The sequence below is a fragment of the Ciconia boyciana genome, chromosome 7 (assembly GCF_034638445.1).
Source record: "Ciconia boyciana chromosome 7, ASM3463844v1, whole genome shotgun sequence".
Classification (NCBI taxonomy): domain Eukaryota; kingdom Metazoa; phylum Chordata; class Aves; order Ciconiiformes; family Ciconiidae; genus Ciconia; species Ciconia boyciana.
In genome coordinates, this window is record NC_132940.1 from 1,512,104 (window position 1) to 1,539,917 (window position 27,814).

The 27,814-nt window shown below is 44.0% G+C and overlaps 1 protein-coding gene across 11 annotated transcripts in view; it reads right to left on the reverse strand.

The window, feature by feature from the left end:
* Positions 1-3,580: 3,580 nt before the first annotated feature.
* Positions 3,581-27,814, reverse strand: part of LRRC7 (leucine rich repeat containing 7) — a 175,884-nt gene continuing 151,650 nt past the window's right edge. The window contains exons 19-25 of one of the 11 annotated variants that reach the window (XM_072868205.1): positions 25,902-27,579; positions 23,966-24,115; positions 19,040-19,159; positions 13,772-13,990; positions 12,369-12,461; positions 9,641-9,715; positions 3,581-4,123 (exon numbers count right to left, since the gene is read on the reverse strand). In XM_072868205.1, coding sequence (XP_072724306.1) covers positions 4,016-4,123; positions 9,641-9,715; positions 12,369-12,461; positions 13,772-13,990; positions 19,040-19,159; positions 23,966-24,115; positions 25,902-27,579 — 2,443 coding nt within the window. In that variant the 3' untranslated portion in view covers positions 3,581-4,015. Of the gene's footprint in view, positions 4,124-9,640; positions 9,716-12,368; positions 12,462-13,771; positions 14,031-15,987; positions 16,053-19,039; positions 19,160-23,965; positions 24,116-25,901; positions 27,580-27,814 lie in introns of those variants that run through there. The other 10 variants (XM_072868208.1, XM_072868207.1, XM_072868206.1 and 7 more) reach the window with 10 other exon arrangements.

Sequence of the window (27,814 nt, forward strand, 5' to 3'; positions counted from 1 at the left end):
TCGGGCGTGCTGAACAGCCTGAAGAAAGGAAACGCTCTGCACTCTGAGACCGTGCTTGCCTGGATCAAAATTCATTCACGCACATGAAAATGAACCCACGTGTGGAATTCATCTCAGGGTGGACCGTCACCCGCCTCCAGCACTTGCCATATGATCGTATTTAGTTTAAAAAAAAAAAAAAAATCATAATTATGTGCAAAGCATGCACATAACCTGGTACCCGACCTGCAAACCGGGTTGTACGTGACTGTGTCTGTGAGGTTACAGGAGACCTTCCAGGAAAGACAAAAGGTGCAAGTTATTTTGAAGGACTAACATAAAAATCCCAAGTAGTCCCATTAAAGTAATTTTAATTGCTCATAATACTAGTGCTAGAAACATCATTTCAGCCAATTTGAATAAAAATAATGCCAAAAAGAAAATATTTGGTATTTGGGGGGGGGTTGATGTTAAAGCTTCGCTACAGTATGTTTTAGCTGGGCATCCAAATGCTCCCCCCAAGCCCCTTTCTAGGGTCGCTGGGAGTTTTGGCTAAGTTAAGGATTTAAATGTGACATTCCACTGCACTAACTTAATTTTACTGTAATTTCCTTTTCATTATAGCCCATTAATGAAAGCACTCAGCAATCTTGAAATGCAGTTCTGCACACAGCCCCGACTGATTATGCCACTGTGCTTTACATCTAATAAACTCAGCATGCAGAAAAAGAGCCGAGCACAAAATATGGCATTAACGAGCACTAAAGCTCAGGCGCTTTTTTCAGTTTACCAGTTTTTACCTGTAAGTTGTTATCTTGGTTCTAGGTCCTAAGGCAGAGCCCACGTCACCCTTCCTACACCTGCATCTCATTTTTGGTGCTACGTACGCGGTACGTGTATTTAACGCTGCCACACGCCTCAGGAGCCTGCCCTGTCCTTTTGCTTGCGGGGCGGATGGGTGCCTCGCGTTCTGTACGACACCATCAGACAGCGTTACAGCACGGTTCAAAGCTGCTGCAGGCGTTTACTCCACTTTCCTGCCCGAGGCAGAGTCACAGGAAGGATTTCTGAGCTGGGGAGCTGCGCTCCCGTGAAGTCCCTACGGGGCGTGTGACAACAGACGTGGGGGGCCGCATCGCCCGGTGGGGCCCTGTGTGCTCCCCGTCAGGAGGGGATTTTCTGCAGGAAAGACAAAGGCAGCTCCACAGAGGAATTCAGGCGCATAAATGCCTATTAAGGGACCTAATTCCCATTTAACATCATTAACTAAAGGCTACGTAGGTGTCTACAATTTTCTGAACATGACGTTGAATAAACCCTTATTTCTTTTTTTTTTAAAGGGCAATGAGGACTTAAGAATGGAAATTTTGGCCCCTGAAATGCCATGAATGTTAGAAAACTTTTAGATGGGCTCTGCCAAAGCCTGAGTGATTTGATGGCACGTTATGAAATTACATCCATGTGATGGAAAACTGAAAGCTGAAAAAAATTGAGCAAATAACGATCCAAAACCAAATCGTGCAAACTCAGCAAGCTTTTTCAGCTTGAGGGATCAAGAAGATTTTAATTTACTGACAAGTATTAATTACTTAAATTTATGTTCTGAATATCACAAAATCACTTATTTAAATCGTAAATTTTAGGATTAGCATCAGCTATGGCTCACTGTGGCACCTGGGGCGTGTTGCCACGTCGGTGGTACAGAAGCTCTGCCAGCAGGAACGCCTGCGTGGATACAGTGAAATGCATGTGATGTGGGAACCTGCTCCATCAGCTTGGAATTCATCTTTCATTAATCTTTATACTAGTAAACTTAATCGTTCCTGTTGATTGAGGAGAAAAAGGGAGATGCAAACAATCAGAGAGCAGGGAACTTGCATGCAAATGTAGAATGTCACTTCCCGAATGATTGCTAAAGAAATCCCTTAGCGCAGCCGAGCCCAGGGCTGCAGCTCTGCGCTGACCCAGCACGCCGGCTTCAGTGCCGCAGGCCGGCCGGCCATTACTTCCCAGCAGTTGCCATGCAGTTAGAAAAAAAAAAAAAAGGAAAAAAAATCCAAACCATTACAAAGCTGGTGCTTCATCATAACCTTAGGGGATAGTCCCTACTGTATGAACTACTTTGTAATTTAATTTTTATGTATGGGGTACTCTATCTCTCCTTTCCTGTGTGCACAGGTGGTCTTCACAGTACCACCCTCTCCCAACACCCGAACCCAACGCCACTGCTAGGTGCTTAGTAACCTCCGCACATTTCTCTCCCGCGAGTTTGTCCGCTTTGCCTCGCGCCTGGCGTGAGCCCCTCGCACACCAAGCCGCCTGTGCGGGAGCTCCGAGTACTGGGGTGTTTTGGGGACCTCAGGGACGCATCGGCTAACAGGAATGCTGACAGCACCTTTCGTCGCTCAGGCCTTCCGCTTACTGCACCCAGGACTGCAGCAGAACTCCACAAAGTGGAGGAATTCCTCTGTGGGAGGAATACTAGGTCCACATAGCATGCCATACATAACGGCACTATTGTCTGTTGAGGTTTAGTTTAATTTGAAGTATAATTACCTCGGTCAGCATGCACTTGATGGGAAGAGAAGAAAGGTTGAAGACTTTCTAGAGGCTCTTGCAAGCAGAAAAGTAAAATGTTCCTGGCCGTGCCCATGTGCTATAGCTACACGCCTCGGAGCTGGGTTTTTCAGGGTGTTGCTAATCCAGCTGGAAAAGGTGCGAGGGAGCCTGGCCCTCCCGGAGCAGGTTCCAGCTCTCCCTGCAGTCCGTTGCCATCGGTGTCATTCAGGCCGATGGAAACTGGATCCCCTGAAAAAATCTCGTGGGAGGTTTTCTTATGTTTTTCCGTCCACGGTGGACACCTGAACTGCGGAACCAACAGCAGTTCTGCAAAGCTCTCTGCTGTCAGTATGCTCTGTTGGCAGCACCAGGACTTTTACCTTAAGGGTTCTCAGACTGCGTACTTCAGCGGGAAAGCTTTTCCCAGGCTCGCTCAGGGTCATTCGCTGCTCCCCGTGACGTATCGTATCAGACTAAATCTGCTCCCACTCATTTTAGAGAGACTATGACTCAGGTGAAGGATTGTGTAAAGGTTAAAGCCTCACTGACAGTGAATATAGCGAGCAGGGGCTAGCACAGCCTGGACCAGAGTCAAAATACAGAACAGTGTAAGACTGGGGGAATGGGGAACGTAACGGGCCTATCATTTTAAATTAAAAAGCTAAGTAGTAAAATTAGCAGCAACAAAAGAAGTCTTACTGCCACCCATCACAACCTTCTTCCATTTCTGAGCCGTACCTGTCTAAACTCACTGTTCGTCCATTTAGTGTGTTCCCATGGAATCAACTAAAGTGTCAAACAGAAGGAAGTTAACCAATTTTCATGTAGGTTAGTTATATCTAGGTCCCAGAGTTGACAGTATAATTTATTAAGTATCTCACCCTGTATAGTGACATTTTTACTAATTAATATGGAGCCAGCTATACACACTGCATATGTACAGGTATTTTCATAAGGCATATAATATCTTTGCATTGAAAATAAATGAACATTATTAAATTTAATTTAATATATACTTTCTTTGAGGTGTTTATGAAAATATTTTTTCTCTATATTTTTGTATGTGACATGATAGAAATATTTCATGGGAAGTACAGGTTAATATATTTTATCTTTATAAAGGCATATACAACTTTGAGGCAGTGTTTCTGATGGACAGCAGAATTCCTAAAGAATTTGTATGTGCTTCTGTGTTTTGAAATCATATGAAATTGACTTTAAGAAGTAACTTGATTAAAAAAACGCACCAATGCACAGCCAGAGGCTGACAATTAAAACTAATACATAGCCACATGAACAATATATTTATATAGTTAATATATTTTTTTCAAGATGGTTGGTACTAACATATAGTATTATACATTTGGCACTACTGTTTGCCATTGGTCCAGCAATTGGCAAAAAATTTGTTTCCTATGTATAAATCTGTTTGAACATTAGATCTGGCTAGATATATTTACTATTTATAAAAAAATATTTAGACAGTAAGCTCACGTTGAATAACTAGGTCTACTGTATTCTGGAAACTCTTCAGTAGTAATACAGCTTTCTCATGTTCCATATGTACAAAACTGTGTCCATTTGCCTGTAACACAAAAACAAGAAGAGAAATCAAGTGAGATTCTATTTAGTGTCTTCATTTTGGGGGAGCAAAGGGATATATGAAAATTAAAAACAAGGCTAAAATAAATAATAATCATATCACGATTTCCCACAAACAGGAGTTTGACTGAGAGGACGCATTTCTCACTTCCTCCGTCGGACAGAGACTGCACCTCCCTGCTTTGAGGACCTCCGGGGGTCCCTTCTGACTTCAATTATCCTGTGACTCTCTGATATTCTGCATCTTTTCTGAAGAAACAATAACTCTGGGATGTAAGAGTTTCAAACGCTGTGAAGCTCAAAGAGAGTTAATGCTGCCAGAATGCATTGCTGACTACAGAGGAGGCTCCGGCTCAGATCAGATGCAGACATACTGCATATACAAAAAGGGAAAAATTTACTGAATAAACTGTTCTGCTTTAGCGCTAATTAAATCTTTCTATAACTTGTCTATTACAAGGCTATTTAAAATAGTCAAATTCTAAACATAATTACCAACAGTTACTGAGTGTGATCAATAAGCCAAAGTAGAAGATCCACCATTCTACCGCATAAAGCCAGCCCGTGGAGGTGACCCGGTACCGAACAAAGATAACGCTCGCTGCAGGCACCTGCCTTTCAGCCACCCACGGAAGCCTCAGGACTACTCCCTCGGCGCCAGGTAAGTCCTCAGACTGCCGTGGCCCCACTGCAGGGCGTGCACGCAGCGGGGTCACCGCTCAGCTGCTTCAAAGCTCCCCCTGCGCTCCCCAAAGTCACCTGCAGAACCCTCCACTGTCCTTGGCCCGCGGAGCCCATTGCTAAAGGCACAGCGAGACCGTGTCCGGGACCGTGCGGGTGTACAGCTGGGACCGGCACTATGCAGTGGTTAGGGAGGCTGCTGGGGCTGAGAAGGTATTCGGGAGGCAGGCTATAGGGCTGTCCGTGGCAGAATCTGCTCTCTCTAGCTTATAGCCATTCTATAAACACGCTGCACTTTAACAATGCATATATATTTTAACTAACATTTAAAAATAGGTTAGTGAAGCCTTCATGCTTTGGTTAATAAACTACCGCAGCTGTGAAATTACAGCCCCGTAGAAGAACTACCAGACATCTGTTGCACATAACCAGACCATTATACATGGAGATCTTCTCGGCCACAACGAAACCATACTACGCCATATCATACACGGAAGCCAGACTTCAAGATCCACCCCTTACCAGCAGCCAGCACGGCTGAGGCACTGGACAAGCAGCACAACGTGGCTGCCAGAGCCCCGCAGGGTGCCCACATCTCCCCAGCTCACCGCAGGGTGCCCACATCTCCCCAGCTCGCCCGTGCCCACTGCCGGCCGTCTCCTCGCAGACGTTAAGGTCCTCCCCCTGGACCAGCCGCTCGGTGGAAGGATACCCCACGCCCTCTCGCTGTATTAAAGGATGCCCAGCCCAGAATGGTAATTAAAAGAAGTGCTGGGCACACAGCTCTACAGGCTTTCCGACCAGGAAGCTCGCGAGCGTGGCGGTGCTTTCTGGGCACTGGAAGGTTTCTGTGCAAAGGTATCGGCTGCTGCGAGCTCCAGCGCTGACAACTGCACAGGGCAGGCACAGAGCACAGAGAAAAGGCAGCACCCAAGCAATAGCGAAAAGTACCTCACTTTTGTTCAGCTTAATACAACCAAATATATTTGCTGTGAGAAACAGGAATACAAATTTCAGGCAGGAAAAGTTTCAAAAAGACATTCACTTATGCGCCCAAATGAGGCAGCCACTTGGCATTCAGTTTGAGGTCAGCTCGGACTCTGATGTAATTCAGAGGGAAACTGAAGAAGTTTCGGTTTACTCCCCATATAGCTCACTGGGTTCTGTACTGCTCATTCAGAAAAAAAAAAATAACCTGCAAACAAGCCTGAGAGCAGGCCAGCTCTGCCTACTCCCCTTCTCATTTTCAAGCTGCGCAGTGAGGGGGACAGGAAAATGTTGTGCAGGTTCGGCTCTAGCTAGCGGAGAAACCTCTTTTCTACAAGAAAAGTTGCTCAGTGGAAGAGGGCTGTAGGAGAGACACATTCAAAAATACCTAAGCAGGCCACACCCAGAGGGATTTGTAATTTAACTTATAAATAAATGATAATCGTAATCTACTTCTTTCATTCCTGCCGCGGTCTCACATTCCCCACAAAACATGCTATGAAATCCGCATATGCATTTACACATTGAGTGATTATTTAGTTCTAATTATTAGACAGAAAGAATGGGTTTCAGCTGAATCACGGAGCCACCAAAACAAGATTCCTTAGAACCGAAGGGCAGCCTTTATCAGACAGTGGCAAAATTGTATGACACAACTGGCAGAGCTGCTCTCCCCTTGCTGACAGACTTAGCAGCCACACAAGTGTGTTCCTCCTTAAAAGTCATCTCCTAAAACTGCTGCTAATTCTACAACAGAAAAATCATTCTTACTTATCAAATAAATAACTTAAGAGCTTATGACACAGAAAGGAAAGATACAACCATTTTGGTCCCCCCAGGATCCCAGCGGGGCCGTGGGCTCTGGACTTGCAAGGACCAGAATTTGTTCACCGCAGGAGACACTGACACACTCTGCTATCAAAAACAGGCAACGGGCAAAACCATGTTTAAGAATGCCAGCTTCTCAGTGAGTTGGGTAAGTCCACCCAGGGAATGTCAAGCCTTTTAATTTTTAAAGCTTCCCTCCCTCTTTTACCAAAACTGCTTGGGGAGACACAGAAGTGCATGACAGAAACATGACTGCTTCTCCCGAAAACATCCTGCTAAGCAAATTCTTCCATGTAAATCTTTAAAAAACTTCCCCTTGGAGTCTTGGTCTTGTGCATCATCTTGAGTAAACTGAATGCACTGCATGGGAGCACACAAGGCGCACAAGCATCGAGGTGCTCCAGCGACGGTGACACTGGGGTTACCTGACATGATAAAACATAGAGGCACCAGCCAGTAACGCTGGGGGAAAGCGTCGGACAGACAAGACGGGAGGGAGAGCCTGTAGCATGGAAGATTTAGATGGTATGAAAAGCAGATCACGGGGCAGACAGCATGAGGACAGAGTGGGCTAAGACTGAGGAAACAAGGAAGATGGTTCCTCCCTCGGAGTCCCAGCAGAAACTGGTGTCACAACCAGCACACGTTGGAAGACAACGAGTGGTGCAGATAGCTACAGAGGCCGAAGAAGAGAGGCTGTGGGTGAAGAGGAACCTCCCTCTGCATAGTAACTGGTATTGCAACGCCCTCGTCTCCGGCAGGGGATTGTCTCACCAGATAAATGCAAACAGAGGTGATGGTAATAGTGGAAAATGGGGGTGGAGGTGAAGCGATGCCAGTGAGTATTAATAATTTCAAGTTCTTACTGCCTAGGGATCTGGATACTTCTAGCTAAAGGCATTGCTTAGATTTGAGAAGTAAAATATCCTCCATCACAGTTACCGGTTTTTTCTGTTAATTCCTTCATGAGATTAATGACTGTGCTTTTACTTACCACAATATAAATCAACACCTGGTAACAGGTATTATGCATGGGTAGAAGTAATTGCAAATAAAAGGAAAATGTTCTTGCCAGAGAATTCGAAATGCTGTACTGACAGTGACAAATGAGAAACTCTGCTGAGACTGATCCACAATCCTACGAGAATGACTGAGAGTGTGAAGTCAAACAAACGGCATCAACGTAAGTGATGAATAAATTTGGAAAGTGAAATTTGCTACCTAAAAAAAAAGCAGCAGTACCTTAAATGTAATTATATAAATATACGTAAATGCTCCTCTTTTAGGCACACATGCTGAAACATGAGAAATCCCAGCTCCTGATGGCCTGTGCCCACCCGGAGAAATCATCTGACAGAGCAATAGCTATAAAATAAGTGCAGGTCAAAAGCGTACCCCTTTGCTGAAGACACGCTAGGTACGCACACGCACCAGACCTGTCCCTGCACAGCACAACACAGCCCTCGCACGACTCCGTTAAGACTACTCCCATGGCCTATGCCCACTGCTTGCCCCCGCGGGCATCCTTCTCACCTTATTTTGCTGTCACGTTTTAACATATTTTACCTATTTTTGTTTCTGTTACTAAGCTCAGCTTTCAATAGAGCGCCTTGATAATTCTAAGTATCTCTAGCTAATTTTGTACTTCATTTAGCTTCGCTGTTTTCTTTATTTCATTGTTTTTTGAACATACTAGCAATTAAACCCGAGTTGCCTATTGTAGACTTCGGAGCTGAGAACTACCGCAGTGCCCGTGCCGGGGAGGAGGGGCAGGGGGAGCAAAGGAGAGAGGGAGGCAGGGGGAGACAGGCTACCCAAGAGGTCTGAAACATCCTTGGTTTGCTGACTTCCTTCATATAACCCATTAAAACACAGTTAACCTCTTCCCCTTGATCAGTGTGAACGGCTTTAAAAACTGTTATAAGCCTTTCAGACAACTACAATGACTCTCCTCCTTTTGTCAAAAGCAATGCGATTCGCTGCCAGTGGTAACACATTTTCCAGGCTTAACAAAAAAAAAGAAACAACCTTGCAGGACATGGTAGAAAACCCTTTTCTACAGGGACAGCCGTTATTTGCTGTGAATGAGGAATTTTTGAAAGGTATGTTCAGGAATGGCCTGTCTTTCTATTTAAGAAGTTCACTGGAATACAGAAAATATTTGTTACAGAAACAAAAAAGAAAACAAAACCCTGAGATTTCTCTGTAAATTATGCAGATGCTTCCATGCTCCAGCAGTGGATCCAGCAGCGGCTGTTTTTCATCCGAGTGCATTCAAAAATGCTGAGGCAGCCAAAGACAGGCAAAAATATTGCCAGTTACAATTCTGGCAAAAAATGTGACTATATAGCTCCTTACACCAGTGTCACATCAGCCGCGAAGGTGAAAATTATAAGCGTGTCTTGCTTTGTCATACACTTATGCTTGTGGAACTGCTTGTCAAGCTCCTTTCTCCCTGCACCTTCTTGCGCTGTTTGTGTGGAAAAGCTGGACATGATGTAAGGATTATTTTTATTTTAGAGTTTAAATTGTGTCAACTGGATCCTTCCTGTGCCAGATGGTAAGCATTAACCCTTTCCCGCAGTGCCATTCCCTCCCAGAAGGCTGGTGCTGGCATCAGCGTGCCTTACTGAGGACCCCTGGGGAGCAGCCGCTGCCGGGCAGAAGGAAGGGCAGCCGGCTCCTGGCTGAGCTGTGGTCCCCCTGCTCTCAGCGTGCTCCCCGGGTTTAACTCCGCTCCCCGCCAGTGGCGGGGGGCTGTCGGACAGCACACCCCAGTGCCTCTTTTCGTTTCGGACGAACCCAGTCCCCGGTTCGTTTTCAAACGGCTCTATTCCTTCCGAGACCAGCTTTCAAAAGCACCGCGAGTAACACTCTGTTCTCAACCAATATTAAAGTACCATAACAACAAAACTAGCAGTTAACTTCTACTGAAAACAATATCATTGTACTTGTCAGATGCAAAGACTGAGTTCAGTTACAAAGCAGTTAAATCCATCCATACCTGGAGGATCTTATCGCCAGGCTGGAGCAGGCTGGATGCTGGTCCGTCAGGCTGAACCCTAGTAACAAAGATACCCTATAAGTCAGAAGTAACAGAGGTTAGGATGCTATCACCAAGAACTAGTTCCCAAAATACAGGTGTCTCCCTAACTGGCATCTGGGGGCTTTATATACTCGGGCAATGGTCTAAACAGTACACTCTTTTTTAATCTGTCTGTAATCAAACAGTAGTTTGGGTTTGTAGCAGGCCTCCATGACCTTCAGCTAGTTATCGCCTGATACAAATATCATTGTGGGTCATCTGAAACTAAGATTCCACATCACAAAATAATGTCTAATTTGAATAGGGCAACAGTAACTGGGTTATCAGGAGGATAATTAAAATGGAGCAAGCATTAATTTATTAGAATAATGCGTACCATAATCTACACAGTAATCTTGGTTTACTTCCTCTAGGGAAAAAAAGGTTTAAAACAATTTCTAAAAAGCAGTCTTGATATTCAGCCCTTGAGATATGCAGTATAATGGTCTGAAGGACTGTCACTTAATCCAGCGTCTGAGGAGTGAATGACTTTGAAAGGGGAAAAATTATTAAGTAATAAAGGGTATTTTTAGATTTGCTTTCAGAATGTCAGTAAAATACGTTAATAAAACCCCAAAATCAAAGATTGAGTTCCTAGATGATGAACACATTTGAAATATTTCCCATACAGCTCATGCAGTCCTGTACTTCTGTACCCTCGATCTCCCTTTCTCTGCTGTGCTTGCCCTGCTGCCGAGGGGGAATACCTTTAAGCAGACTCTCGAACTGAGCACACGCTAAATTTTAGCCATTTACATTGCTCCCAGAGACACCAGAGAAATTCCCTGCTTGGTATCACCATGCAAATCACGTGTGTCCTTGAGGGATTTTACAGCCTTCTGGAGCAAGGTACTCTCCAGTATTTCTGTTAACCTTATAGAAACCTGGGCTCCTCGAGAGCAGAGCAATGGGCTGCTTATGTTCCATCCACGTGCCACTGACTTGTGACACAAGCCTGCCATTCAAAATGACTGATTGCTGCTGTGCTCTCTGCTGCTTTTACTGTCCTCTCCTCTCACCACGGCACCGTCAGCGTGTCCGGAGGAGGCCACATCACTATGCAGAAGAGCGCTCACTGCCATCCCCACTGATCCCATCTGACAGACAGAACAGTACCATTTGCGCGACTTAAACCCTCACAAACGACTGGCACGTATGATGAGAGACAATATCACCCTCTTACCGCTTCTGTGATATTTAAAACATGATAAACCTGATTTAACGGTGTGGGAAGCGATGTTTCAGAGTAACAACACATCAAAAACTTTGAACTATTAATTCCTTCAGTATAACCACCCTATCACTCCCTTAGTGCATGGCTTTGCATTCCTGTGGTTGGTAAAATTAAGCCTCTCTACAGCTGCTATTGCACTGCATGTATTACTGGTGCAGGCACATTCATAGTGGGATATAGACTCTTCTTTAATAATTTCGGGCAAGTGATAGACAGTGGAAGTATAGCTTAATTCTAACACTATACATTAAACTGTGGAAAAAAAGACCGGGATGTTATAAAGTGTAATTCCAGCGTGCAGTCTCAAAGAAGGACACCAAAAATGAGTATGTTTTAAGGGAGAGTCGTTAAAATACCTGATGGTTATGTACATTACATGGAATTATTCTTGAAGTTCAAAACAGGGATTATCAATGAGAAAACTGAAGGGAATTAAGATGGTGTTAGATTGATATTCCAAGCCTATTTTACATTTCCAATTAGCTTTCTGTTGTAATTCAGAGTGGTGGGGAAATTATTTTTTTAATTTGCACACAGATCTCGAATTTTTGAGGAGAGATGAAGAGACAGTTTTAATTTCATCATTTGCCAAACATTCTCAATATTTATGGAAGTTATGAGTGCCTCCTAAAACTGAATCCAGTATTATCAAAGAATATAAACTATAAGAATATGTTTAACAGAGAGGTACCCATAGTACTTGTTTTTTCAACAAACTCCAGTCAGTTTTACCACACAGAAGAGATGAATTCACAGGTCTAAGAGTCCATTTCCTAATCCTAAAGCCCTGTGTAGCTGATAACCACCAGATGTTGTATTTTTACTAGGCTTCCTTTTACTGTAAAGAGGTTTACCAGCCTCTTCAATGTGTAATGCCCAGAATGAATACCGAGTGTCCCTGACCATCACGTACCATAATGGTGTAATTTTTAATTAGCATTACGGAACAGAAGACTGCTTGCCACGGTGTTTGTAAGCGCCAAACCAGCTTGCAGGCCAGGCTGGTTTTATTGATACAGCTCCTATAAACCCTGGCATTTCAGCTACCCAGTGATGTTATTACTGGTTTAGTATTCCCTCTAATGACTTTAGTGAAAGTTTAATCAGGGCCTATATTGACTTTTAAAAGAAAAAAGTGAGAGAGGCGATTCTCCAGAAACAGTCTCAAAAATTACCTTATACATGGAATATAAGGCAGACACCCGCGTGATTTCTGTTTTGATTCTCTCATCTTCATTAACCAGAAAAAAAAAAAAAGAAAACAACACTCTCCTAACAAAAAAAAGCCAAGTATGGGAAAAATTCTTTCAATTATCACAACAGAAGTGCATAAAAATTTCACTCATGTTATCTATGTCTCCAATATATAGCACTCTAAAATAAGGACCATTTAGAGAGAAATTTATAACTTACCTTATCAGAAGGTTTGAATGGATTTCCTTGTCCACTTATTCCACCACTGATACTAAAACCAAGGCCAGGATTCTTCTCTATTCTCACACAAAACTAGGTTAAAAAGATACGGCAAGACGAGTTAATGCCAACATTAAAGCCTATCTAAACAATGGCATCTTCTTCTCGTATACCCCATTTCACCATTAATGAGATGAGTTGACCCTCTCAAAAGCTGTATTGCACAACACGGTACAAGTCAGTAGCATATTGTTATAAACTGAAAGTATTTTCATGATTTTAGCATGCTGCAATGATACCATAATATTCACAGCACTGCACGTGCTTTTGCATATATTTTAAAATTTTATTTTCATGGAGAAAAAAAACCCCTGTAGACTTGTGAAAGAGCGGTTCACATTGGCCAAATTTTTCACTTAAACATTGGGATAAATCTGTCAGTGAGGCTTCATCCTGTGCGCTTTTATTTTTCCAAAAGGTGTCCCAGGGGTGCTATGCAGCATCCCCGGGTGCTATGCTTGGGGCAAACCCAAGGAGTAAGTACGCTTGAAGCTCAGAGATCTTCAGACCACTGTCAGTACCAGGGCCACAGCCCCGACAGCCCGCACCGAGCACCAACCGCTTTTCCAAGTGCCTTACTCCAGGAAATAGTGCTGAACCTTATCTTTTAGTCAGGATGACTCTAAATGGCATTGGGTAATTGAATATAAAATAAAAATGACTTCAGTGTAGCTTAATGACCGTTCATTGAGCCAGTCTGAGCACGTACTGTGAGCCGCACAAGCAACTGCTGCTGAATCTCAGGGCTATACTCAGGGACTTAATACAGGCAGCTACTTGCGTGGATCGTCCAGCACTTTACACCAGAGAAAGGTTTACTGATGATTCGGAACCTTATTCTGCAAGTCAGGTGCCTCCAACAGTTATTGCAGTCATTAAGGCCAAATATAATGGGGATGGGACCACTTAATGAAGAAACTCATCAGCACCCGTTTTGTTAGACTGGGGGCACTGGACCTACAGCCGGCCTTTCGCAGGGCGAAACTGGAGCAGCCGATACAGATCTAAGAAGATCAGCATCTTGCCAAACATGCTGCACTGTTAGCACTGAACGAGGTTACTGGGGAATTGGCAGAAATTGCGAATTAATTCGGTATGACCCAGTGATGTCAGCTCTGTTCAGCAATTTCAGTGCCAAATTGTGTTGCTTGGTCAATCCAAGAAAAAAATTGTATCAGTCCCTGGTGCCGGGGAAGAGGACAGACCTGCTCGCCGGCCTCTGGCTCAGCCATGCCTCCCCCATGCTGTCTGGCTCAGCCGCCCTCCATTATTGCCCTAGGCTCAAGGAAGAAAAAAACAGAAAGTTTTTGTCAAAGTGTTATTTTATAGACACGCTTCCTCACCTGCTCCTGATACGTATCCGTACTTCTCTGCCCCTTGGTTTGGATTAAACATCTCCCTGTCTGAGGTGCTCGAGAGCTCTGCGAAGAGGGAATCTGAATAGGCAGCGGGGGCTGAAACTGCTGAATGGTGACTTTGTTCATGTTTCCTTCATACTGCTGCTCGCGGCTCCGATGCTGTAGGCTTTGCGATCCCATTAAAGTCTGGATATGGCTACCTGCCTGTGGGTAACGTAACCCGTTAGGCCAGAAATTCAGGAAGCTGAAAAGAAGCAATTATTACAACTTACAGAGCCAAGTAAAAGCAAACCTCTTAAATCATATCAGAGGTTTGCCTTTTGACCACAGTTGGAAACAACCGTGATGAAAAGCAGCAAGGATATGCCCATTGCATTTAGTGACCCTCGGAGGTTTAAGGGAAATTAGCTGTATACAATATGTTTTATAAGCAGAAAATATTGTTTTCCTCGTGTCACGATATAGGCTTCTGCACCGAATGTTTTGTGAACTGAAAACATTCAATAAATTGAAGTAGGGTGGATTACCCGTCACAGCACACTCTGAAGATGCCGGAATGTTTTTTTTTTCTGAGGATAGTTTGGAGTAAGATTTATAACCCAAACACAGATATTGGCCAGTATTGTGCACTGCGTATGGAGAGCATAATCAATTAAATCCTATGCCTTGTCCTAGGAACAAATGTGGCTTTTATAAAATGTAACCAATCAAATTATCAAATTTCTGTGATAACATCTACTGATTTGAAGCTCTAATATTTTGTAAATACAAGTGAAATACTGCATTTACATTGACTTGGCCTTTTGATAGTTTCAGAAAAAAAAGGATGACTGCTGTCGTTCTCCTGTCTCCGCCATCCCCATGGCCTTTCATGTTTGCAGGTGAGGTTTGCTTTCTGTATTCTGTTCTTGACACGGTGAAGTTGCATACTTGCTTACTCTTCAATACACAGTCTATTTAGGCACATGAATTACATAAACATTTGAGGCAAATCTTTGCAAAATAAATTCAGTTGAGACAATTTTATACTTTTCATTTTTACAGGATTCAGATGTTGTTGCTTATAAATAATCGCATGCAACTTAGCAGTAAGGGAACGAGCAGAATTTGTGCTCTGTTGTGTGATCAAATATTATTACCTCCCTGAAATATCACACCGTTGCCACTGAGCGTTTTCAGATTATATGTACCCATCAACCAGTGCTATTATTTGAACAGCCTGAATGTGAGAGAGCATTATGATTGCGTGTTGCAATATCTACAAGTCTCTATGGACAAAACAGACCTACTTAAATGACATTTCACAGTAAGTTTACACCAGCCAACGGCACAATCACGTCTCGTCATGAAGGTCTAATCCTCAGTACTACTGAACCTTTATGATCCTGGTGGAAGAGTCACCAGTTGTGAGACTGTATTTTAGACAAGATTAAATTTAATACAGCAAAAGATCAAAACATTTCTTACGCGTTGGCCAATCATCTGGCCTTGGAAGTTATAGCAGCCAGGGCATTAGAATTAATTGCTTGTTGCCATAGCAAAAATGCATCTCAACGCATTTCTGAGATTTGTCTGCACAACACAACATTAATACAGATGCAGTTAGAGCTACTCATGTCACTGAACGCAGAATCCCAGCAAGACATGCAGCGACTGCGAGCAAAACTGATCTGCTCTGTCTTATTTTTTTGCTGACTACATTTGAAGAAAGGGACTAGGTAGAATACATGTCTGACAGTTCTTCATTTTAGTACAAGAGGGATAGTCTCAAAGTGAGTAATGACAGAGAAATCTCTCGCTCCTTGTGCCCAAATCTTCAGTCCCCAAACTCTTCTTAAAATACAGCTCACCTGTGTACATGAAAGTGCTTAATAGACACTGACAAACTTCCTCCAAGAATAGCCTGGTGCAGTCAGTCTGTACTGCGAACATCCCACTTTACAGGTCAGAGAGATCTTCAATTCATCCAAGAGCAGAAGGGAAGGAAAATGCCCAAGATAGACTTTTAGCTATTCGTTAACTCCCTAGCAGCAACAAGCCATGCCTGCAGCCGACTGCTGAACCCACGTCACCTTGCACCGCGGAGATGCAAGGTGAGCGGGTGACTGCATGCAGCACAGTTCTGTACTGCAGGTGGTGGCATACTCACCACAAGAGGATCGCAAAAAAGCAGAATCTCAGAAATGCTGCTATTTGCCCCAGATATAATCCCGCATCCACCGCAGCGGTCCACAGCAGGTGCATCGTCTGCCTCAGAGGAAGAAGTCTATTTCAAATACAAAAAAAAATTGTGCTTCTTCACTGAAAAGCCTCAAATCTTCTTTATCAGGTCAAAAGACCTCTGTATTGAACAGCAGATGCTGGCAATGAAACAGAAGAAGCCTCCAGCCTCTCAGTCGTGGCTAACAGAAATAGTCCCAAGCCAGAAAGGGAGAGTAAGGGTGGCGCAGACACTTTTGTATGTCCCAGTTCTGAGGCAGCTGCCTTGCTCCAGTTCCATAGCATATGCTCCTTCCACATCCACCGAGACCACTACAGTCCACGCAGGGATCTCCAAGAGTTTGCACGGCCTCAGCTTTCACGTGGGCTGCTGCGATCCTGCAGCAGAAGAGCCCAACTAACACAGTCCTATGCATGCCCAGATCTGTGCAGCCCATCGTAGAGGGCCGTCACCCTGCAGCCGGGTTGGCCAGCCTGATGGCTCTTCATTTTCCATCTTCGTTCTCACTCTTCAATCTCTCTTTCTCATAAGGAGTGATTTCCAGGTTCCCTTTTGGTGATCCCCCGCCACACTTCTACTCCCTCCCTTTTTATGGAGGAGCAGCTAATTCAGAATACAACTGATGTAATCAGGAATGTAGCTGACTTCTGCCTTGTTGACATGACAGAAAAGGTTGTCTTCCAGGAAGCATAAATACTGCAGTCATTTAATACATCAGTGGGTTATTCAATTTGGAGATTAAAATACAGAACTTTTCCATAAGAGAAATAGCCCATAAATGATGGGATGATCACATATATGATCATACTTAAAAGAAAACTAGCATTTAATCAGTATTCTGAACAGCAAAAAGGACAGAAACAAGCACTCACACCCCGCATAATTACGTAGCAATTACCGTGTAGTATTCACACCTTACCTAACATACATACATAGCCATCACTACATGTATAGTAGCCCTCTACGTGTGGGTAATTTAGGAACACATATTACTGTGTCTATATACATACTACATCAGCCTGAGTACGCAGTCCATCTGTCTATAGTACACGCTCTTCCCCTTGGAAGAACAAGTCCCAACTTTTCTTCCCGTGATTTCCCAAGTACAGCTCTACCATGCAGCGACTCTGCTCTGCACAAGCCCGTTCACACTAGTACTATTATGTCAGTGGAAAAACAAAACGTATACTACACTTTATATTTACACCATTTAATTGTTTGTTGTGTTGAACTTCAATTCTATAGAAGATTTTCCGAGTCCGACTTCAAATAATGGCTGTATTTTAATCCCCAGATGCTGGAAACCAAGACACTCCAGGTCACTCTCAATGGAGAAGAGATTAGCATTGTCATAACAGCACATTACAAACCACCTCCTGAGGACGGTGGGTAAATAATTTTCAGAATTCATTTTCTCACCCTGTTGACAGACTTTGAGGAGATCATATCACTACTTCTTGTGTATTCACACTGTGGCTCTTGCTGGAGGTGGATAAGCTGCCTTTCTTGGAAACGGAATTATTTACTCTGCAGAAAAAAATCTCTATTGTGCAGACTGCTTCCCCAATTTCATTTGTATTCTGTACTTTATTTAACATCCACCAGAAAAGTTAATTATTTTCAGCTCAGTGTCCAATATTTACAGTGTAATTAAAGTAGCTGACAAGGGATGTAACAATGGATTGCTCCACTGAGTTAAGCAGATTTCAGTACTGTTATGCAATGTTCGTACTTACCACATCTGAGCAGCGAGATACTGAAATATTCAGAACGAAACAGAATCTGCAGTTTCTTAGTATAGTAACACTGATGCCGCACAAATACAGGACATAGACTGTGTTAGATTGTGTGAACGGATAAACGCAGGTTTTATCCCAATATGCCAGTGCAGATAAGCAATGAGTCCTCTTAAATTTCTTATCCTAGTTTCTTGCGTATCAGAGGATAAAGAAACCCTTCGAATAACTTGGCTGCCAGAGCCAACTCCATCAAACAACACCAGGGCATCCTCCTCACCCTCCCGTGCCTGGGAGGGAGTCTCGGGGCTGCTCTAGGTACAACAGCTTTCATCTCCCATCTTCAAGCAATTCTCTTGCACGCGCGTACCTCTCGTTGCTACCTCCATATGAAGGCAAGGGCTACTGCTTCCGAAACTCTCCTGGATAAAAAGATGTGAAGCCAGTAGGGAGATATTTCCCTCATCAGTGCTGACAGTTAATTACGCTACAGCAGTTATTAGTGTGCACATTATGACTTTCACACCAGTTTTATTCGCTCATAAGACTTGACTGCAGGAATGAGCAGGACCAATCTCCATATAGATACCAATCAATGTAATTATCACTGCTTACATGTGCCGCTCCACCTTCTAAAGCTGATTGCAAACACAGCTCCGTTTGTCAAGATCCTCTGTTCTCCAGCTGTATGATTAGAGCATCTCCAAATGGCAGTTTCTCAGTCGATGAGCAGAGCCAAGCTGGGGCCGGGAGAGAGCAGCCAGTGGTTTCACAGCCACAGGCCAGATCCAAGCACTGTAATTCAATATCTACCACCCGAAGGTGCTAGAAATTAGACCCCTTTCTAGTGAGTTTATCAGCAAATGACGGGTGCCTAGGATGTCTCTGCGAAAATGGCTGTGACTGTCCAGACGCTGGGCTGGCCGCCATCTCAACACATTTATTTTTTGTGGTGAACTGAAGAATGTAATTGAAATGAAACATGCGAATGAAGACTTTTCAGGACAGGAGGGAGTTGATGGCTCTCTGATATGTGCAGGAACACAGCTGCCAAGCCCGCTGTGCCCTTTTCACACACGACAGATGTAACTACTAGCATCTGCATAAATAAATACAAAAACGGGTAGTAGGCATCAAAACACCATCCTTAAATCCTAACGATCATTGCTTTAAACTTTGAAACAAAAAGAGGCGTTTCCCAAACGGGTCCTCATTAACCTGGTCTGCTCCTTCCAGTGACTGCTGGGAAAAGAAGAGAACCGCAGCTACGTGGGCAGCTTTGCTCGTGCTGCTTACCTTCTTCGTGACGGTGTCTGGCGGCACGTCCCGCCGCCCCAGCGGGTAGGGGTTCCACTGGCTGCTCACAGACACCTCCTCCTGCCCGTTGTCCAGAATGCTGCTCTGCTGCGACGGGGTCTGTTGCAGAAACGGTAGGGCAGCCTTTAGTCACTGGACACACCGCGACAGAAAATTCTCTCTTCATAGTTATTTCAGTAATCAACCCAGTTAAACTGCAACACGCTATTGCTAAAATGGAAATCCCCTTAAATTTTTACAATATTTCGTTAACGTGTAATCATTTTGCTGTGGGACTCTCTGCAAGCAGGAGATCTTGAAAGATACAGAAGAGAAATAATGAGAATAATGAATGATGAGAGAAAAGAGAAAATTAATTTAACGTAACTCATTATTTTCAGAGAAACAAATTCTGGCGGAGTTCCATATTTAAACATGCAGTCTGCCATTAATCATGTGGGTTAGAACTTTCTTACTGGTCATTCAAGCATCAAAAACTTTTTTATTCAGTATTTGCCACCAAGATAAATTATATACTTATATTTTCTTCAGAAAATATTCCTTAATGGCAATATTGAACTCGTGACTACCCTCGCCTCGCGCCGTGCCCTGGTATCACTGTGTGTGGTGTGCTCCTCACGACCTCGCCCTAGCCTACGCCTGGGTTTGTTCTAAGTTAACAGGGTATCACGTGCAGAATACTAACCGCTAACTAAAGGCTTTCCTGAACATGGACGGACAGAACACACATTTCAAGCTTCCTCAATAAGCCTGATACTGTCATCATTATTTCCCACTTTCCTCTCCTTTTATATGTGTTTCTTCTTTGTCACTTTTCCCCCTGGTTATTTTACTCCTGTTTTCAGTACTTCTGAGGCCATGTGTACTTCTTCTGTCCCATCCCGATTTTCTCTTATCTGTCTCTGTATTTCTGCACCATAGCTGGAAATTTTGCTAACATGGCTATGGCTTTTTGTGTCAGACTTTCCAAAATGCCAACATTTTACTACCACTGACAGCACTTAGCATTATGTAGTGCTTATTCAGCTAACTGCTTATTCTGTTCTGATTAATGGTAATCTGCAAAGAAAAAAAAATAAATCTGTTCTTCCCCTCTGTCATTTAAGCAATTTCTTCTTCAGCTTAGATTAAAAAAAATCATGAAACACTTCTTTAGATGACTGAGGAACAAATGAAACTGTTGCTTTGAAATATTAAAGCTGGTAACTGGTCAATTAAGAACTTTTTTTAATGCAAGCTTAGAAGTCCTTTAAAGTAAATAGAAGCAAATTGTGATTTAAATCATACTCCTCAGAGGTTAAGTAAAAAAATTCAACCCTAATTATTTAAAATCAAAGAAAACTTTCATTATAATTCTCTCATCATTCAAGAAGTCTTCCAGAAAAATCAGGAAAGATGTGATTTTCTGTATTAAAAACCACTCGAAAAACCTTTCCCCTGTCGAAACTACAAGACCTCCCTGTAGAGCTTTCTTTACACATATTAAAAATGGAAAACTGAGACCAACCTCAGCCCTTTTTCCATAGGTTATCCCTCACAGCTCAACAGACACTGGTCGCGGTGCCCGATGCAGCAGTGCTGCTGCTCTCTCAGATAGCACAACGCTCTCGAACGCTGGCAGATTTGGGCCCAGAGCTGTACGCCGGTGTACGGACACGCATGCAACCTGACGGTACGGCTCCACGTCCCACACACACAGCTAAACCTTTGTGTCCGGACAGGCGTCCGGGACCGTGAGCAGCCTGCTGAAGGCACTGCCAGGGGCCAGCCCCTGCTGAGCTGCCCAGCCCAGGACACGCTGAGCCCCGTTTGCCATAGACTGGAATTTGGGTCCCAGTTTGGGCCCAGGTAGGGCTCTCTGAATCAGCCATTCCGCCCCCTTTGCTGCACGTCCCCACGTAACCCTCATCCAAACGGGGAGTACATCACCTGAGACCGGGGCAGTGAACAACTTCTACAATGAAAAAGTACAATTGCAAAAATTTCTGCTCTGAGCAGTAGTAAAAAACAATGACAAAGCAAGGCCACCACCTCTGGGATGTGAGCCATCCCTTCCAGAGTCACCCGCAGACCAAGGCTGTGCTGGAAATCTGCTCACCTCCCTGTGAGAGGAATTTCTAACGCATGCGACGTGGCCTCGCCAGGCAGGGACAGAGGGGATTAGTGAGGCAGCTTCCTAAGGGAACTGCTGGTTTTCCTCCCAAGTGATGCATATGAATATGCTGATTACTCCTAAAGGGAGGTGGTACTGTACACTTCGGAGAATGAAGTGCACCAAACCATAAACTTTTAAAAGAACTGTGAGGTGGATGCCAAAAATTGAAAGCATTCTTCTGAAAAGTGTTTCTTTTGTCACTGCAGGCAACGCTGTGCCGGTTTTATAACCGACTGACTAATCTGCAGAGGTGCTCGCACTCAAAATGGAGAAAGAAAAAATATAGAGGATGCTTTCTGCTTTCTCAATAAATAGGAAAATTCTGTGGTAACAGGCTTTTCTTTTCATTTTCTGCAGTGAAATGAATTTGCCTATTTGCAATATTATTCAGTTACTGAGCTCGGACAGACTGCAAACAAACTACATATCTATTAAGTCTAGGTAAAAAATGAAAAGCAGCAGTTCAAACATTTTATCCATGGAGTAGAATCGATGCAATAAGCTTTCCCAAAATAAGTAATTGCTATACTTGATTTCCTGATCTTCCACTGGACAATTAGACCTCTCTCATTACTCTCTTGAATCCAGGCCACAAGAAAGAGGAAGAAGAAGAGGTAAATATTAAGCTGCTGTGGCCTGGATTCATTAAGAAATGCAAATTCTTTAGAGCATGTGAAGGAATAAAATTAAACAATACTAAACATTCACATTATTTGTTCAACAATAATTTTTCACTGCTTTCCAAACAGTACAGTAGGAGAATACACCCCCTTCATGCAGTTCAGCATCGTGTTTTGTATGGGTATGTAGCAATGAAATGCTGGTGAAATAGAAAGCAGAATAATTCACATAAGACCACACCCCAAACATGTCACCCTAAAGAGTTTCATGAATTTCCTCAGACATCCATCTATTAGTAGCCATATTCACCTACAGCCTAAAATTCTTAGAGTGATATATAATACCTTATTCCTAAATGTGTGTAGAAAAATACTACCATTATTTGGAGCTGATGTCAAATGGACTTCTTTCAAGGACTCGTGACAAGAATTAGTATATACCCAAGTAGACAGACAAATTATTTGAAAGAAAGGAACAGGATGACCAACACTGGAAAGCTGTCTGTGTCCAAACACACACACATCTACGGGTAAGATTTGACCTAGATGTCATCAACTGAACAACAGAGAAGCACACACTAACGTTAGGACTTGTTTAAATCCAGGGACAGCTGAATGGGAGGTGCAAATGAAGTTAACAGTGTATGGAAAGGAAGTTACAGCAGGAGAAACCTGACAATGATCTGCGTGTTTGTGTGTGTGTGTGCACGTGTGTGCTGTTAACCTGTCGCAGCTTTGCTCGGAAATCCAGTGTACAATGCGTATGCCTGTATTAGTAAGCGAAGCAGTGCTAAGGCCATCCACCGGCCAACCAGCGCAATCTAGTCATGTCGCTGCCATGAAGTTATCTTATTCTTCTCAACAGGCTGGGATCTAAACGCTTAAATTGGGCATTGAAACCCTCCTTTGGGAATTTCTGGCCGGTGCTGGCTCCGGAGCCCCGGCCAGGGATTGCCTGGGAGGGTGCCAGCTGGCCGGGGCCAAACCACGCCTGAGGCCAGTCCAGCAATTAACAGTGCAGATGATCACATTTCAGCGCCTGGATCTGTGCCCTGGTACCCTTTAATTACTCACAGAGATGTTGCTAATTTGTACCAACAGCTACTGATGCTAATGCAATAAGACACTTAACGATGCTCGTCACTTCTAGCACTGTAGTAGCCCCCTGCCACTACACACAATCCCAACAGTGCCACTGCTTGCAAGTGTCTGGCAACTGGCTGCCGCTGTGACTCCGGTGTGGCCATGAGTGACGCAGAGTAAGGTCTCAGCATCTTGTCTGAAGCTGATTCCCCACTCTGAGGGTGGTGAGGCACTGGCCCAGGTTGCCCAGAGAAGCCGTGGATGCCCCATCCCTGGCAGTGCTCAAGGCCAGGCTGGATGGGGCTCTGAGCAACCTGGTCTGGTGGAAGGTGTCCCTGCCCACGGCGGGGGGGGGACTGGAGGGTCTTTAAGGTCCCTTCCAGCCCAAACCATCCTGTGGTTCTGTGATACTCTGAAAACACTTCAGCAATGTCCCTCTCTGGCTTGTCGTATGCGCTTTTCCCATCAAACATCTGTTTGTATACAATTGTGTATACAAACAACATATCGTGTATACTTATCAACAATACATCGCCAATAGCTGTAAAATAAACAGTAAAAAAATGAGAAAATTATTTTCTTTCTATAGGCATTACTCAACAACAGTTTAAAATTAATTTAGGTGTGGTAGGCATGTACTCAAAACTCATCAACTATTACAGCATACCCAATTAATGTTCGTATGTTAAAACCCCTGTCTCTTGGAGCCTATTTAAATGCATATTAAACATTTCTACATTAATTTTTCTAAGCTCAAACAGTCACAAAACCAAAACGTTCTCCATTTCTGTGCACAGATTAAGTCATTGAGAAAATGATCGCATCAGTCTGTAACACGAGAGCAGAAAGCAGTAATGACAGCCATGTGAGCTACTTAATCCAAAAAGCAAGATTATTGAGGAGGAAAACTCTATTACTATCATCTTTGCTTTTTGGATTGTGTATAGTATAAGCATGAGTAATAGGCAAAAGCTAAATCAGGAAAAAGCAAGGAGTATTATTAATTTATTTTGTAATGCTGGTATATGCTGGCTATCCCATACTTACTTTCGGTAGAGGTAGCTCTTGAAGCATTTGGTTTTCAAATTTAGATTTAGTCTGCAAGTTTAAAGTCATGCTTCTGCCGGCATGCATTGCTGAAAAACCTCCAGAGTGCAGCATGCCAAGGCTAACTGTGTTGTGTTTGTAAGCAGCGGTCTGAGTAGAGGAAACAACCACGTGACAGGATATGAACACACATGCTCATTGAATTAAGTATCACACATATATGGTTAATTTCACAAAGTTTTAGTTTAAGCAAACAAACAGTACCAAGAAATAAATAGCTTCTTGATGCATGCACTGGGTCACACGGAAGCAAATACATTGCTAGTTATACATAAAATGGATACCATAAAAGACTTCAACGCTGACAGCAGATGAAATATGTCGTTATCTGTAGTTTGAAAATTGCAGCATATAACATGGTACAAGTCTTTATTTTGCAAATACGGCCAAATTTTGGTACGTCTGCGCAACGGTGGATGGGCCAGAAAACAGGTATCTAGCATAAAAGAGCATCAAAAGGCAGAGGAAAAAGCCCTGTACAGGAAGGCTCTGCACCATCTTACGAGCTTTGCGACTGCTCCCTGCCTGGCAGCTGCCCGCAAGGGACGAGCTTTGGCTGGGCCCAGCACACGGGTCCGCAGGTCCTGCGCAGACCGGCACGGCGCCGGCCGTGGGCCGATGGGCAGCGGCTTCTCCCGGAGCAGCTGCTGCATCGCAGTGCCCAGGCGTTCTCATTGGCAAAACCTCCACCAGACAGCCCAGCTTCTTAGAGCTTTGCTTATCGTACGTGGCAAACAACTAGCAACTAGCTCGCTGGCACCTGCGGGGATTGCTAGGAACTCAGTTTAACTAGATAAAATCACCAGCGTCAGCCTTCCGTGAGATAAAGTATTTCTTAAGCAAATACACATTGTAAACTAAGTGTAAAGATATTTCTGAAACAAACAACATCTGGGAAGTGTTTATTTCCACCAGAAATGTCTCTACTTGGGGTGCACTATTTTGCCTAGATATTACGTATTTTCCAATCAGTTTTACACAACACAAGGAAAATAGCTGAAGTGAGGAAAAAGTTTCAGCCTTCAAGCCAGTTTTTAAAGTTTACCCATTTGATCCTTAATAGTATTTTAATATGCATCACATCGGAGCAACTGGAAGGTGATGAATATATTAACACCAAACTCATGAGTATCTAGCATAAAATAGGTATATGGACACATTTTGAAACTAACTTATGCATTTGATGACAGCAATTTTTCACAACCACTTCAGATTACGAAGTAAATCCGATTCATGAAGTAGGTGATTAAATAGTCAAGATCATTATCGAAATCATGCACTATAGTACTTGTACTGTTTTGTATAGAAGGTAAATATGCGTAACTTCCTACTGCTAAAAGGAGTAATAATGATATTCCTTATTCAAATCAGTGGCAGCATATACCCAGTGATATTTTTCAGAGTTAAGAGGTACCTTTAAATCCCCTCCACTAACAGTGATATGAAAGCTAAAATACATTATTTCACTTTTTATCTGTGATGGTTTTCTTTATTGCCTTTTACTGCAAAGATGTATCCAGCATCTTTTAAAGCGCTCAGATCATTACTGAAGTGGTGGACTTCAGCAGCACGTTCACATCTGTTGATAAGGAGAGATTTTTATGGTTTTTATTATTTCAGACAGTGCTGCAGCAGTTACTACATTAGTAACGTGCACCGTGGTGCTTTACTCGTGCAGAGACTCTTTATGGCTCATTTACCCCTCACTCCAGCTGCTTTTGAGCACCCCCAGACCCCTTTGTGGGCCGGTTCCCCTGACACCAATGCAAGAATTTCATTACTGGGAATTCTGGTGGTTACCACTGTACGTGCAAATAGTTTGAAATACCGAAACACACAACTAAAGGCATTAATTGCAGAGAAATGCCAAACATACCCTGTCTAACCTTCTAGCTTCTATATGTCTAAGTAGCTGTTGTCTCCAGTCAGCGGGCATTTTAGCACAGCTCTCATTTCCCTTCACAGGGGTAGGCCTTGTCTTTATATCACTGTTATCGGAAGGCTTGTCGCCATAGTTACCCAAGTTATAGTCTGATGGTATCTTTTCCAGCAGAGCTGCCATTGTAGGCCTCGCTGAAACCGGCCTGGTTTGGGATGTGCCGTAACTCTCTGTACTGTAGCTTCTTGCAGACAATGGCCTCCTTTGTGTAAGGTTTTTAACTGGAAAGCTTCCAGTCTGGGCTTTCACTTCTTGGTAGGAAGGATGCTCGTCTTCATACCTGCCGTTCCTCTTGAGGAACTGAGACTCAGAGACCGAGATACTGCTTTGGCGCTCCACAGCTCCTCGGTACGGAGGCCTGCCATACCTATCGCTCGGGGGCAGCGCATGGGGCTCACTGACTCTCCTGAACATGGACATCTCGGTGGAGCTGGCCAACGAATCGGCCCTCCTCAAGAACCCTGGCCGAGACCCCTGGCTCGCAAAGGGGGCACTGACCGCCTCCTCGTTCACCGAAGGCTGGGAGAAGGAGAACATGTGCTCCACGGGGGGGTAGCCGCGGTACACCCTCGGGCTGACCAGATCCTGGGGCAGGTTTTTACTCTGCTGGGGAATGTACTCGGGGTTGAGCTGGAAAGGCGGCGGCAGCCTCTTCTCCGCTGTGACCTCCACTGCTCCCTGCGGGTTGAAGCTTTGGTCGAACTGGTAGACTTTCTTCGTGACGGACGGCTTCTGCTGCGGCTGGACCTTGACGCTGCCGTAGGTCAGCAGCTCGTCGTCCAGCATGGGGACCGACTGGCTGCGGGACATGCTCAGCATGCCGTGCTCCGGGCCCAGGAGCTTGTCCACCCTCTCGTGGGTTCCTACAGTATCATTACCAGATGCATAGTTTTCTAAGGGTATATTATACACTTTGTATGTACCAATGTCTATCTCATCGATACTTTGTGACTTCTTAAATTTGTTAGTTTTTAAATCCCTCATCATCGGAGAAAGCCGTTCTGTACTCTTGCTGATTGCAATAACGCTTTTGGAAGGATCTGGGTGACAGTGTATATGGGAAAAGACGTTCGTGAGACTTCTGTTAGCGTTTGAATCGTGATATTCCCATGCTATTCCTGGAGTGAAAGTGCTAGTCATTTCAGGAGACTCTTTGACATGATTTTTCCGCTCAGGCAAAGGGCTGGTGGTGGGGGTGCTTTCCAGTTTGGAAGGAAATGCTGTCCTGTCTTCAAAAGGACTAGGGGTTCTGGTCCAATTTTGCCAAGGATTGGGAGGAGGCACTTCAGATTCGTGTGTGTTTCTGAGCGTCGGCTGCTCCAGCTCCAGAGGAATGCCAACTATCCTGTCTTGTCTAATCAACGGCCTGCGTCCGTGTGCAGATGTGCTTCTGGATTTCGTGCTCAGGAGGGGGTTAGCACTAGGATTCTCCACCGCGCTCTCCTCCGCAACGAACCCTGTGTTATCGTAGTGCGAGCTGTCATTCCAGCTGTCGGCGAAGGTGTCGCTCAGCGGGCGCCTGTCGGTGCGCTGGGGCAGGTTCCCCGCCGCAGCCGATTCCCGCTGGCTCAGCAATGGCTTTGTTTCAAGGGGCTGTGGAAATGACTGTGCCAGCCTGCAAACACAAAACAAAACGAAACAAGATAAAATGCCCTCTGTTATAGCTCATAAGTAGTCCTCAGAAAGACGCAATTATAAAGCAATTTAATATTCTCCCATCTATACTCTGGCTTCGGGATCGTACTGTGAGATGCGCACCTTGTGCCACTGGTTTGGCATGAACGGCTGCAGCAGTTTTTGCACTGGAGTACAGATTCTGTAAGTACGTACACAGAGAAACTAAGAAGTCA